Raw genomic sequence first — 15,539 nt, forward strand, 5'->3', positions numbered from 1 at the left:
TGCTGTTAAAGGTACTGCTTATGATCAATTGGGCTGGTTTAGCAGGAGGTCTGAGGACCAATAAAAACCGGTCTAAGAGCCGCATTTGGCTCCCGGGCCATAGTTTTGTTATAACCCATCCACAACTGGGTTTGACATTAAAACTGGACTAACCCTAAAATGTATTATTTTTCAAATTTGTCAAAAGAAGACTAGACCCTACATATGTTTGTTAGCGCCTTCTTCAAATGCTACTTTATGTAAAATCTGCTGTCCACATGTGTTGAGAGCAGGTGCCTCTAAAACATGTGAGGACACTTTGAGCCTCAGAAAGTCACAGGAAGAATGCGCTTCCTGCTATTCTGTACATCTGTGAGCACAAACATCAGGCTGTGTGTCCATCAACTTCAACCTCTGTGGGAGGAAGTGTGGAGTCCTTAAAGTGCATTTCACAGATTCATATATATGTTTTTAATTATGACTTGGTTTGTTGAGTAGCACCTGAGGTAAATATTCATCATAATTTTACACCAGTCATGTGGCAGTTTGTGGAAAAAATGCAGGAAACAAAAAAAGTGGAAAATACAAGAAGTAGCAGTGAGTTCTAAGCAAACCCCGGGGCCTAAACATGACTGCCCACTGAAGTCAATGGGCCGTGCTCAATGGCGCATTTCACAAGTTTAGCCTTTAGTGGATAGGTACATCCAGTCGAGAAGAGCGAACTCGTGCTCATTGGGATCGTTCACCTGCTCGTTTATGTCGTACCATGTGACCGCTCTAACCAATCAGACAACAGACAGATTTTGAGCTGAGAAAAAGTTTATGACGTGAAAATAGGTAAAAATTGCCACAAAATTTAATCTTTCTGAAAGTTGTAGATGCTCTGTCAGCCGAACACTAGCAGTTTGTGATTACATGAGATGAAAAAAATCCTTTCTGGGCAGGAGGGATTTTTTTGTTGTAATACCAATGCCTGACCACTAATCCAACTTGAAACAGCATTTTTTTTTTTTTATGAAAACATTTGAACAATCAGAGATTTTATAAGGGCTGTGCAATAAATGAAGTTTAAATTGGGGTTGAGATTCGGTCATTTCTAATTGTAAATAATAAGCTTGGGTCTTTTTAATGGAGAGGTTTATAGTCAATCCTCTGTCAGTACGAACATGTGATTTGTATTAGTATTTGGACTTTGGAGGAATACATTTGATTTGATTTCTGTGTGTGTTGCTTAAAGAATTAATATTGAAACCCATTTTTTATTTGTTTTTAATCCGATAAAATTGAAATTTTGATCAATCAAATCAAGAAAAATGATCATAATACATTTTTCTCATATTGTCCTGCCTTATAACAATGGTTGAATAGCTGTTTGTAACTGTTTTGCCATGTGTGCTGTACAGAGTTACCAAAATATAACTCAATACCTTTTTCTCACTTTAAATTAAATAATTATTTCTAACTCAATTTAGACACCAATAGACTCAATATTCAATACCGATACCGATACCATGATGATGATTGGCCCATGGGCCAAGTCTGTGTGATCTCATTTTTGTTCTGATACAGCTCAAGATAAATCTAAAGCTATTCAGGAACCGTTAATTTCTGTTCTGTGAATGTGACTTTTTAGTATCGATACTTGCTCAAATGAGTATCTAATTTCGATACTAGTTTTAGTATCGAGGAGTCTCAGATCTTTGATACTTCAGACAACCCTCCTGGCTATTGAGAGCAACCTAAATGACCTGCTCCATGTTGTGTTGTGCTCAGGCCGGATCCTGGACCTGAAGACTGGAACAGTGAAGAAAGAGGGCCAGCAGTCATCCATGAGGATGTGTATGGGCTCACGACGCTCCTTCATCTGTCGCATGAGGTGGGTCACATAGCAACACACACAGCCACATACACACACACACACAGCCACATACACACACACAGCCACATACACACACAGCCACAAACACACAGCCACATACCCCCCCCCCCCCCCCCCCCCCCCACACACCCACATACACATTTGGGAATGTTGCATTGACTTATATTCTTTTCCTTGAGACTGATCCTAATAGTCACTACTTGCTTAATCTTAAAGACTTTTTGGAGATTTCTACCATGTTATAACATTGTCCCTTCATCACAAACATGCCTGCAGAGGTTTTATACGTCATCCATGCTTGTTTCAGTAATTTGCAAGTAGCGATCTCTCCCGGGCCCTATTCAAAACTTCTTTTGGTTAGCTGTACGATTCTATCACTCTTGCTCCTGCACAGCAATGTTCCATAAATACACGAAGGTATGAGACAAAATAATACAACTTCACAAACCTGATGCGATGTGCAGTAGTTTCATTAGCGAAATGTATGTCAGATTGGTATCAGTCTGGTTCCCACACCCTCTGTTGCGTATCAAACCCGTCCAAACGTGACCTGTAATTTTATTTTTTTTGTGTGATACATGTGAAATGAAAAAGCTCACTGGTCACCTGTGACTTACAAATAAAATCTAATTCATCTCACCTTATATTAAGTTAAGTGCACCTCTTATTGACTCTGCAGAATTCTGCAATGTCTTTCAGTGCCCTGCGATATTTTTTCTCTTTATTTTCTCTGATACGGATAGACCAAGAGTGTCCCTGATTCGCTAATCCACCTGTCGATCACACCCATTTCAAAACGGGGAGATTCACCAGTGACCAGACTCACATCTTTGTAAAATATTGAAGAAGTGTGTATTCTGGATCCCAGGCAACATGACAACAGCCTTATTTAAATATGCTGTCCTTGCTCGTAAATTGTCCCTGTGTTTTGGATGGAATTTCCCATGTTGATGACATAGCGGTAATCCAATTTAAAAGTCTCTGTTTCCTGTATTTCTGTACTTTTCTTCTTAGCTTTTTCCCATTAACTCCCACTTAACTGATGTAATATGATAAATATTTACCACAGTTTTTATTCCAGTAGACCAAGTAATAAATCGAAAAACCTGAAATGCTGTCATGGTAACTTATTTTAACGCATATCTGATTTAAAACTATGTTGTTGATATAATAATAAAGGAATAGGATTTACATCATAGGCCCACACACACACAGGCCTCACACAGGGTTAGCAACAAAGAGCAGGCTGTTCGCTCTTCTTTCTGGATGATCATTCTCAGTTCAGTTCATATTGTTTATTTGAGCTGTTTGTAGTAAGAAACATACACCATATCACATCATTCTATGCTTACATTTTTGTTCGGAGTTCTAAATATCTTTTGTTGAGGTGATTGACTATTTGACATCATGCTAGGGGTTCTGCATGTATGTTTATGGCAGAATCTTCACCAGTTTCCATGGCGACGCAATGCTCAACACAGTCCAAAAAGTTTTAAGATGGTTTAAAAATGGATTTGAACAGCACATTTTCAGGAGCCTAACATCAATACAAGGTTTCATGGTCCTGTTTAAGTGTTTAATGTTCAACAAAAAGGTGAAAGTGACTCACTGAAAAACTGTTGGTTAGTTTCAAGGCTGCCAACTCTCCTTTCACACACCCTGACGCCACACTCCTGATATATTCCCCTGATATATATAGGGGAAAAAATTAAACCCATTTATTTACATTGAAAATAGGCAATCTAATGGGAGGATTATGGTCTCTCATGAATGGTATGCAGTTTTATTCATTTAAAAGTAAAGTTCTTCTCCTCTTCTCTCCTGCCCATGAGGGGAGTGTGTGTGCCCAGTGCAGCTCTCCCCTTTCTCTCACTCTCTGCTCATATGGCTCTGCTCAGAGGATCAGCCCTCACCCCTCATGTCTCTATCTTCTTTCTCAATAAATCCTAAGTTATATAAAGTAAACAGCCCCTATCTGACAGTTTTTGAGTAAAACATCTAATCTAATTAATAGCACGGACATCACACGTGTCTCCATAGTTTGTGCATGTGGGCTTTGCTTTGTTTAATTAATCAATGTGTGTTTAGGTAAATTTCTTTGCAATTATAAAACCTATCAATCTAAAATAAAAGTTACAGGAATGCTGACAAACTCCTCTCCACCCATGTCCATAGATGCTCAACCCATGCCCAATAACTGATTAGTTTGTGGTTTAAGCATGGCTAATTTTGTTGTGCAACAGATTTGGTTTACTTTTACTTGGAGTTGGGCAGTATAGCTTTTTTCACAGTATTGAGCAGTTAATAAAAAAAAAAAAAGGCATGTGGATTTCATTGTACATTCTGTGACTGCCCACGTCCCCCTTTTTTTGTGACTATTTTTTATCTTTTTTATCTACAACTACAATATAGCCAATATAGGCCTACTATTGTGCTGGACACTACATTAACTGTTCACTGTAAAACATCAAATTGTAAACTGCTGCTTACATCTTGTAGAACTTGGTGCGAAATAATACGCATTCCTGCTGTGTGACCCCATGAAAAAAGTGTGCAGAGCCACTGACAGTAACTATATCCATGCCCGGCCTAACCGGGCTTAGGCCCCTCCAAAATCTCACTCTAAGCTTTGGTGAAAATTTGGCAGCTCTGTAGCCTGTGACTTAACAGCACAAATTAGCTCACCTCATGTAGTTTCAACTATATAAGCAAATTCTGGTCACAAAGCTCAGACTAATGTCTAACTTGAGTGACAGAGCTCCAGACAGAGTAGAACCTCAAGTTAGCATCATACCTCCAGGGAATGTTGATGACATCGTAAAGTATCAATAACAACAAGTGACAGTGGCTTTGGTGGTAAAGCACAGACCCTAACACCAGAGTGGAGTTCATATTTTGTTCAGGTCAGTATCCCTCTATTGTGTCATGAGCAAAAATGCACAACTTTGAATTTGTAAGAGTTATATTTGAATTGATATTTGTTGGAATGTGGCCATTAACACAGGGGGACAGTGGTGTTTCCACCAGTCAGCCCCAGGGTCTGCTGTGGCAACCGAAGTAGCTGCGATCACTGATTGTGATTGAGAACTTACCCATTAAAGCGATGTAAAGTGGATTATGTATCCTAAGGCAGCATAATCAGAAAAAAACAAGGACACGATCTTGGAGAAGATTGAACAATGACATACGACTACAACACAAACATATGGCTCATGCTACCTGGAGCTACAAATGAATTGTCAAGCCAATCCCTATGTAAAAGTTGCCTATATAACATGTTTACTTGTTATATTTATGCGGTCTAATCATCAACATATCAAAAGAGGACGTATAGTGGTCTCAGACTATACCTGTCAGAACCACACATCAGAAATCTGAATTGTCGGGCGACAGTAGCTCAGTTGGTAGAGTGTTTGTCCACTGATCCGAAGGTCATTGGTTGAGCGGTCAGATCCACTGATCCATAGGTTGGCGGTGCGATTCTAGCTCACACAGATGAATGCTGTTGTTGTGTCCTTGGGCAAGACACTTAACCCACATCGCCCTCAGTGTCTGCGTACACTGGTGTGTGAATGGGTGAGTGGTGAGTGGTTCCTTGTTGTAAAGCGCTTTGAGTGCCTTGAAGGTGGAAAAGTGCTATAGAAAAATGCGACCATTTACCATTAGATGCCAGTTTTACACAGTCAACAGTGATGTTTGACAAGGAATTTAAATGTGGTCAATGTATTCATACAATCGAAAGCATTCTTGGTTTGCTTATTATGCTTACGGCTACAAGAACAAATATAAGGGCTTTAGCATTCTAACAAATACCACACTAGCTTGATGGCAAGTGATTGATAGTATAAGCATCAAACGTTGTGTCTATTCATTATATGTCTGATAGAAATTATTTTGGTAATACTAATTGACCTAAAACAGAAAAAGTTTAGTTAGATTTTTTGTCATACAGCGAGAAAGAAATGTATATGTGTCTCTTTGCATAGTGTATGTAAATATCTTCTTCAGCTGTATTAGCATGTGGCCTTATATCTGGGCAATTCCTCAGTCGTCCAGGTAGGTTCCATAGTGGTTCCATATACTTGTCTATGTGTTCTTATACCTGTTCTGATACAGCTCAAGAGCCTTCTAAAGGTATTTAGGAAAGGTTCATTTTTGTCCTGTTAATGTGACTTTTTTAGCATTGATACTTGCTCAAATCTAGTTTCGATACTTGTTTTAGTATTGATTAGTGTCTGATTTTTGACACTTTTTTGATACTTTTGACCCTAATACTAATGAATATGGTGGTGTTGACTTGAAACTGTTTGAGAGCAGCATGGTCAGGTGATGTCAGGTGCTTGGAGTGACGGGTGCATTGTTCCCTTTTCAAAGTGCTGGTCGCACAGGGAGCGCTTGTACTGCTATAGGGCTGTGGACTGCTGGGGCTTTCAAATGCACCTCTGTGGGCAGCTGTCAGGAGAACAGACGGACCAGGCGACAATAAAAACATGAATTTTACTTTATTATTGTCTTAATTTGGGATTTAATTGCTTAGAACTGTTATGTTTGATTTAGACCTGGTTCTACACCTGGTTTTAGGTTTAGTTTAGGCCAGTGTTTCTCAAACTGTGGTATGTTTCTTTGCTGTCTGAGTATTCTATTTAGAGACAAATCTATATATAATTTTGTCCTCCTGTAAGTTAATCATTATTTAGAACGGTCTTAAACCTGGTTTAGCCCCAATTTGAAACAGGTTAAGATCTGGTGGTACTTGGAAAGCCAGTATTCTGGTACTTTGTGTGAGATGATTGAGAAGCACTAGTTTATAGTCTTGTAATAGACCTGGTTTAAACCTGACTGTACTCTTCTTAAGTGTGTGAAAACTTTTAGCCCATTATTTGTATGGTTGGCCAGCACATCCTATATTTGTATCTCTGGAACACAAGACATTTCATCCGCCTTGCCTATGGGTTATGCTCCCGTGTGATTGTAGTGGCCAGGATATTATTACATTAGATTTTCATAAAAAATAATTGATATTGTGACATTTCCTCTGACAGCACTGCTGCTGACCTGTTTTTGGACACACATTTATCCAACAATGAGAGATGGCAGCCCTCCCTGGAGTTGTGGTGAATAACAGGAAAGCTTTAAATTAAAAACACAACCACACAATTTTGCTGAGCTGAGCTAGAGTCCAGATACGCACAACCAAACCAGATAGAGGCTGGAAATATGTAAAGCAATATTTCTCGGAGTGTGGCAGTAAAACATGTTGTGGTGGTTTATTTATGTATTTATAGGGTGACCAGATTTTCAAAATTTTAAAACTGGAACACACCTGGGTTGTCCAAATAAGCAAATAGGGATGTATTGTCACTCTGAAATTTTAGTATTGTGACAAGACTAGCAAATACATAAATAAATACACAAACTCGAAACTAAGGAATAGACTCAAACTGATTCCAATACCACAGCCATAATAAAAACACCTTATTAAGGACAATAGAATTACATTTTCAACATGAAATCATTGTACTTTCTTTTATATTGCCACATGGTGGCAATATAAAAGATATAAAATATGGTGGCACTTGTGTAGGTACATTCCATAGAGGTCCATGGGCGTATACTAGTCTGTGTGGTCTTATACTTGTTCTGATACAGCTCAGAGCTCTATCAGAAGCTACCCAAGAAAGGGTCACTTCTGCCCTGTGAATGTAACTTTTGTAGTATTGATATCTTATATCTACTTTCGATATTGGTTAGTATGGTAGTATCGATTAATATCTGATTTTTGATACTTTTGATAACCCTAGTATTTGTGTCAGAAGCCCTTCCTATTACGACCAGACAGTAACGTTACTGGAATGATCAATGAAACTCATATAAGTCGTATCTGATGGAGATACCAAAAGGAGCATTTCTCTCCAAAAATTATTGTGGACTAAGGTCAGTTCCCCAAGTGCTGTACAGCAGTAGTTCACTGCTCCTGACAGGTTTCCCCAGCTCTTGTTGAGAGATAGATCAAATCCAGAATGAAGTTCCTTCACAGAGTACTAATAAAGTATATTTAGTTATAAATCTCATCCTCACCCTCTGTGGGTGGTCTCATCCCTTTTTGCACCCTCAGGTCCTCTTCCAGTTTGGGGGTCACTGCCCCGAGTTCTCCGATAACCACGAGTACCAGGATACAAGGATTTTATATATTTGTGTGCGTGTGTGCGTGTATATATATATACCCCCCCCCCCCCCCCCCCACACACACACACATATATATATATATATATATATATATATATATATATATATACATTCATAATTATCAAAAATCAACAATTTTCAACTGGTAAATGAATGTAAACAATTAATGTAATGAAGACAAAATCAGATACACTTCTTTAAATTCAGACATTCATTATAAATATGTCAATAGGACTGATGAATTTGATCAACATTATAAACATGCATATCACTTTTGTGGCTGCGGTGTTTGGTTCAGTCGCTGTAGTGGCTGCAGTTTTTGGTTCAGTGGCAGGGACGTGAACTCCTAACCTAACCAACAACATTATTTTTTTCTTTTTTTTTTCCTTATTTATTATTTATTGCTCCATTTGTTTTGTCTCAAGGAACCAGTCGCTACTATTACCAGTGGAATGTGTATGTATCCACTGAACATAAATGATAAATAAAGGTTATGAATTGCGCTATTGAGAAAAATACACTAAGTTCTATGAACCGAGACGAGGGGTCATATTGCTTATCACACACTTGGCATTGCTAAACTGAGACCTGCCTGTCGTAAGTTTCCCCCACTGAAAAACTATATAAAACAGCTTTTAAGTGCCACGGTACAAAACAGAATGAACCTTCACCAAAGATTTATGGATCCTATTTCCAGTATAATTTTACAGAGAGGCTGTCCCATATTTTTAGTGTGATTTGTAGTGTGTACCTGCTGTTGACAGATGTAAGGAATGGGGGAGTTGATTAAAAAAGGGAGAGAGAACAAATTATTAAGTCTACAAAAGTGCTTACCTGAAAAAAGAACCTTGTGTTAAATGTTTGTCATAGCCCAAAATTACAGCAACTTGTAACTGAGATGTCAGTTGCTTTGACCTGTGGGTAAAGATAAGGTAAGGTGATTTTTCTTTTGTGAATTTCCAAGTTGTATAATGAAAATACTTTACGAAGATGGAGGGTGATGTCAGAGTTGCTCCGATTATCCCCCACTATGGGCCAACTTGACCCACATGTTTTGCTAGCAAGGTGAGGTACATTTCATAGAGAAACTTCATACTTCATTGCAAGAAGGATGCGAGTTCAGGCCTTTCTGTGTAAAGTTTGTATGTTCTCCCTGTGTCTGGATGTGTTTTCCTTGATCAACTCAAAACATTCTCTATGTATAAAATCGTTCATTAAGGTCCTAACCAAGACCCAGGTCAGGTCCCCAAGCGCTGTACAGTAGTAGCTCACAGCTCCTGACAGGTTGACCCAGCAGCTCTTGTTGAGAGATGGGGCAAATGCAGAATGAATTTCCTTCCCTGGGTACTAATAAAGTATATTTTGTAAGACTGACACAACAGATATGAGGAGGTGGGGTAGGGGTGGAGTATGCAGGATATATTTCTATCGATTTTTATATTCAGACATTCATTCTAAATATGTAAATAGGATTTATTAATTTGATCAATATTATAAACATGCGTAAACAACATCAACGTCCATATTGGGGCTGTTTTTTTGTTTGTTTTTTTTGTTACCTTAACCTTTCTGACATGCAAATGGCACACAATTCTGTCACAATACTCGCAGATGTTTGGTACATTTATATCTACTTTTCTTTTGTGGAACAAGTTGTCTTAAAGTCTGTAAATTAACCCTCTACCTGCTGACAGATTAGAAAACCTTTGTTTATCACATCAGCCACAATCTCATCACTCCTGCATCAGAAGTACTCTGACACAGGTAGAGACTTAAGCCCTTGTGTGGTGAGTATAGGACCCAGGCGTGGAGGAACTGTCACCCAGACCTTCGTATCTTACCACAATGTGTTCAGCTGTTTGGAATGTACCCGACTCTGCTTGTGCTGGTCCTATTTTAAGGCTTTGCATAATTCAAACAACATGGCCGTCTGCCGTTGTGACACATCGAGGAAAGCTAGTCCTGGAGCTTATTGGAAACATGCATGCTTATGTAAGGCTCGTGCACGCGACAGGAAAAAAGCCTCTATGATGCAAATGAACCTGCATGTGTTATCCCCTGACCTCTGCCCATAAGCCACATTCCGTACGTTTTTGTACATAATGATGAGATGATTTGATAAGAAGAATGAGTTAAAGATGTTACCTTGGACTGGCTGATGGAATCCAAGAAGCGTTGTGACTGGACTAAAGATGTGTTTTGTGTTATGTTCAGTAATCTTTACATTGGTTGGTGTGAGATGGTCTCCAAAATTTAATGATAACTTTAACATTACAGAAGCAAGTGTAAAATAAGCAGGTTGCTCACCATCCCATCCAAATAAGGTTACTTCATCACTTCCGTCCCTCTCGAGCCAATGGTCTACCATTTACATATAGGTACGGTGAGGGTTAGTGGCACCTTTTCGTAAAAACATAATAGTTTAGATGATTTCATGTAATAATGTCCTGAGTTTACACATAGACTATATGTGACGTCACCCATAGCAGCTCATCAAGGCTAGCAATTATAACTAATCTGCAACCAGGGACCATATTAGGTGCAAAACCAAAGAACCAACCTGCCCCCCCATCAACCTCTCCAAAGAACTGAGCTGTAACTTTGGCTGATGTTTGACTTGTTTATTATCAGTTGTTTCAGTTAAATGTTTTTAGAGTGCAATAATAGTATTCTCTTTGTGTGTGTGTGTACAGGTGTGGCAGCGCTCCTCTGGATCACATCTCTCTGAACCGTCTCTCCAACATGAGGAAACGATACAGGTACTGTACTCTATCTGCATCTGACAGGGCCAAATGCAAACTATAAGCGGCTGCACACATTTGTATGTAATAGCAATAATGCATTGCCACAATAATCTAAATATTACATCAACGACCTCTTAAAATAATGAAAAATTGTTTTTTGCATGAATCAACTCCCCTTGAGGCCATCCAACTCTGGTACAAATTTCAGCCTCCTCAGTTGAACGGATCATGAGATATTTGCAAATACTTTATTGGCCTATGTCAAGAGCGTGACTAGGGCCATTTTATTGAAATGGCAACAATTGCTACTATATTGACCCCTCCTAAAATACGTAATTTAGAGTAACACGTGTCATAAGTCATATTTTCAATGAAGGCAAGCAGTGCTTCTCCAATAAAATCTAAAATTGTGTGTATAAAAGTATCCTTAAATAGTTACAAATTATATCCAAATAATTCTTTAGAACACCTTGCGGGCCATTGAGCAGACTGCATCAACCCCACTGTCATTGGCGTGTCATTAACTTGTGCTGTTGTCCTGTGCTACGGAGTGCCACGCCACACTCTCAACATGTGCGTTTACAATCGGAGAGACCAGTAGGTTGTTTTAGAGGCTTGTGCATGTGTACTGACGACCACAGCAGGCTCAAACGGGGCTCAAACTGCGCAGAATAAACCCAAGGAGGAATAGGACATGTGAGGAGATCTCACTCAACTTTCAACACAAGTGACTAAAATAACTTGCTTTGACTTTCACGTTTCTACTGATTTGATGTTAGTTATTAATACAGGCAGTCATTTAATTAAATAATAAGCTAGTTTCAGGGCTAGTTTGTGTAAAATGGAGGATCCGTATGGAGCAGTGGCGTGACTGTGTGTTTATGAGGCAACACCAGGATTAGAATAACAGGACTATTACACATGTGTGGAGGAAATTGTGGCTGTTCTGGACCATCTTCGCTTCAGGGAAATACAGGGCGTTTCTTCAGGAAAGACATGGTTTTGATATATTTTGTATCTGTGAGAGGTGAGTGTTCTAGAGCGTACTGTTCTAATGTAGGGCTGTGTTTAAGGTGACGTTTGTGACACATGAGGCTGTATTATAAGTGCACCTGGCAGGCCAGCGCACCAATCAGTGCACTGTTATTGTTAATAACTCTTCATGAATGTACATTTCGTGTAGTAAGTACATTACACATCTGTAGAGTTGTCATATGTCACTCATCATTTGTAGATGCATAATAATTACATAGATAACAATAATGTTGAAGGCTCAGCTGCATAAATAGTGTAGGAGTAGAACAAATCTTTGAAGAAACAAATAGCCCACTGACTATCCCTGTTTGTACAGACAGGGTGTCAAATACAGTCCAATATATACAAATATTACTATGCAGGTCTAGGCTTCTCTAATTTGACTCCAAAATGACTCATTATACATGTATTTAACATGCCAGCAATGTTGTTTGTATAAAAAGTGTAATTATTAAATTGTTATCGACTAAACATTGATATTCACCCCAAGTCTGCTTGCCTTCCCGTAAAAGTACATGCTACTGGTATCCACACTTCAAACTCCACCCCTGCAGACAGGTCAGAAACACCTGGCTGTAATCAGGGCAGTCTTGTGTAATGCTATCAACCTCTGGAAACTACAGAGGCCACTGGGGGCAGCGCAAACTTAGATTTAGAAAGCTGCAGATTTACCCAGTTTGCACTAAATTTGCCAAAAAAATGACCAGAGACAGTAGACAATGCTCTTAAAACATCATATACACAGTTTAGCAGCAAAAAATGTGGATTTAGTGTCTGCTTTAATGATGACGTGATACAATTACTTCTAGTAGTACAAGTTACGCCAGTATAAGTAGCAGTAAAAATACCCAACTCTGCATATTTTGTGTTCTGTTCCCCTTATCACACTACATTCTTCCAGTAGTTCTTCTCAGCCAACAACAACTATGCTACAATGTTTTCCCTCAGATACTGAAAAACACTGGCGCTCATGTTGTTAGAAGGAACCATGTTTGACTGATGCTGTGTTTGTGTGGGACAGGAACGGGCTGGGACCATCCAAAGAGGGAGAGGCGCAGTACTCGGTGGTCCACTGCACAGGTTACATCAAAGCCTGGCCCCCAGCAGGTAACTCAGGCCCCTGGGTCTGAAGAGGGGACTCAAGATGGTTTATTTTGGGGGACCCATGACTGAACTGGCACTTTTTAAGACTTACTAAAGGAGACATATTATGCAAAATGGGGCTGCAGGATTAATCGAAATTGCAATTGGAATTGATGCAATCAGCAAATCACAAAAGGTGCAATTTTTGAAGTACCATTTGTTCCCCGACAAACAAAATATCTTATGTCTAAAATGTCTTATTCTAACCCTGTAATTTGAACAGAATTCCATTATGAAAACAAAAATTGCCAGTCTAATCACAATTAGACATTTTTCCCAAATTGTGCAGCCCTAACACAAAATCTACTTTTAAGAGATTTATTTCATGATATATTTGTTTTACGTTCTTATTTACTAACATGGCCATTTACAAAACTGTACAGCATTACAAACTTGTTGCGATATGGAGTAGAATTTGTGAAATGCACGCTGATTGTGTGACAGCACTCTGAAGGGGGACTGAAACGAAACTGAAAACTAACTGCAAATGCAGCATTTTCAAAACCATAAAAGGTAACATGGTGGCCTAAATATGTTATGTGTTAACAATTAATACCCCATAGATGTGTAAAAACCTCTTTAAATGTATAATCTGAAATCTGCTGCATAAAAATTGCAGCAGATTTCAAACTACATTTTAAATCCCATAAATCACATTTCCACATTTATTGTGCATTCATGATAGTGCTTGATCAGTTAGCATTGTTGACGCTAAAATGGTTTGAATTTGATATATTTTCTTCTTGGCCTGTTTTATTCTGACTGCTGCAGAGAGAGGGCATGATTGCCTTAGTATGCTAAATTTACTTTTTAGCACATTCTACCATGTTATAACATTGTTCCCACATCAAAAACATGCCTGAAGAGGTTTTATATGTTACCCATGAATGTGCGATCGCTACTGGGCCCTATTTGAACCCTACTTACGGTTAGCTGTAAAATTATGTTAAAGACTCACAAACCTATATCACCCATGCTCTGGCACTGCCAGTTTCCATAAATATATAAAAGCAAACAATACAATACAACTTCACAAATCTTATGCGATGTGCAGTAGTTTAGTTAACAAAATGCACACCAAGTGTTGCAATAGAGCTCTGAAATGGAGTGACTTAGCAAAAGGGCAGAGTGTCAAAAACGTATTAAACATGTCAATATGTTGTTTTTGTATATAACATTTTCAAAACAATAAAAGGTAACATGGTTGTCTATATATGTAATGTGTTAGCAGTTAACATCCCATAGAACTGCAATCTTTAATGAAATCAAAATGAAAAAGTGTTTTCTTCTATAGATAAATGTAAGTTTAAGCAATGCAAGCAATACAAAGGTTATGAACTGTAAGCCTAGAGACTTGCCGACAGGTAATTCTCTAGGTGACTTGAATGTCTTGACTCAAACTATATTTCAGTGACCTGGAAATGTTCTGTGACAGTTGAGACTTGGACTCCAATCCTCTGGACTGGAGTGAGGCTTGGAATACACTTTTTCTCAATCAGTGTGTCACCTCTTTCTTCCCACTGATTGAGCAGCGAGCCGTGGGTGCTGTCTGTTTCACATGCGCCTGGTTCCTTTGTCCTCGATGGTCAGATGTGATGGTCATTGAATAGAGCTAAATGAGCTTTCACCTGATGCAGAGTGTGACCCATGTGGAGAGCAAGGCTGTGGCCGCTCTAAAGGGCATGAGATGGAAACGGGCAGGTTGCACAGAACATGGTGCTGCTGTGAACGCTCCTGTTGTGCTCTCTTTCTTTAGTGATGTATTTTAGGATAATTTTATATTTAATTTTATATGTAAAGATTACGGATTAAGAGTTTTACTTATGTTATATTCACAGAACAACAACAAATGTTTAACAAGCCAAAAGCGTCAAGTCAGATGAAAAATGTATAAATAATAATAAAAATAAAGAATGACGATTAAAGGGCCCATATTACACTATTTTCTGATCTTTGTTCTAATGTTCATCAAAAACATGAACATGCTCTGCTCTTAAGTCTGTCATTGAAGCACATCCTTATAGTATTGTATATGATATAGGCTTCTACTATTTCAATTGGCATCTGTCTTTTTCCTTCACGTATTCTCACTTTCTTTATGTTACTCCTTCCTTTGCAGGTATGACGATCCCAGACGAGGACACAGAGGCGGGGCAGGGTGGGAAGTATTGCCTGGTGGCCATTGGACGCCTGCAGGTCAGTTCTGTGCCATGCACTGTGGTCACTGATCAAATCTCCTCTAGAGCTGCAGCTAAACTCTCATGAGAGGCTTAGGCTAGTCAGCTATCACTCTGCCCCACGGCTGCTCCACCACGTCATTCACAGCACTGAGGTTTTCAGTTGCCAGTTTGATGTGGGTTTGGCCGTAGCCTGGATTGATTTGGAGCTGTGCTGATGTTTCCCTGCTCAGCCTTGGACATATCCCATCTGCCAATGCTATATTCACTTTAGTGGTCTCTAAAACAATATGTAATTACACGCATAATTTGAGATATAAATTAATCTTATCAAAAGAAGTCACTGGCTGTATGAATGCATTCAGTGTTCATCTGAAATTTAATGCTTCTAATGAA

At 38.9% G+C, this 15,539-nt stretch overlaps 1 protein-coding gene across 4 annotated transcripts in view; it reads left to right on the forward strand.

The window, feature by feature from the left end:
* The window catches only part of arnt2 (aryl-hydrocarbon receptor nuclear translocator 2), a 52,919-nt gene that overhangs the window by 18,626 nt on the left and 18,754 nt on the right, over positions 1-15,539 (forward strand). For all 4 annotated transcript variants that reach the window (XM_033988573.2, XM_055232586.1, XM_033988558.2 and 1 more), the window contains 4 exons: positions 1,753-1,855; positions 10,738-10,803; positions 12,845-12,930; positions 15,086-15,162. In XM_033988573.2, coding sequence (XP_033844464.1) covers positions 1,753-1,855; positions 10,738-10,803; positions 12,845-12,930; positions 15,086-15,162 — 332 coding nt within the window. The remainder of the gene's footprint in view (positions 1-1,752; positions 1,856-10,737; positions 10,804-12,844; positions 12,931-15,085; positions 15,163-15,539) is intronic.

The sequence above is a fragment of the Periophthalmus magnuspinnatus genome, chromosome 3 (genome assembly GCF_009829125.3).
Source record: "Periophthalmus magnuspinnatus isolate fPerMag1 chromosome 3, fPerMag1.2.pri, whole genome shotgun sequence".
In the NCBI taxonomy this organism is placed as follows: domain Eukaryota; kingdom Metazoa; phylum Chordata; class Actinopteri; order Gobiiformes; family Gobiidae; genus Periophthalmus; species Periophthalmus magnuspinnatus.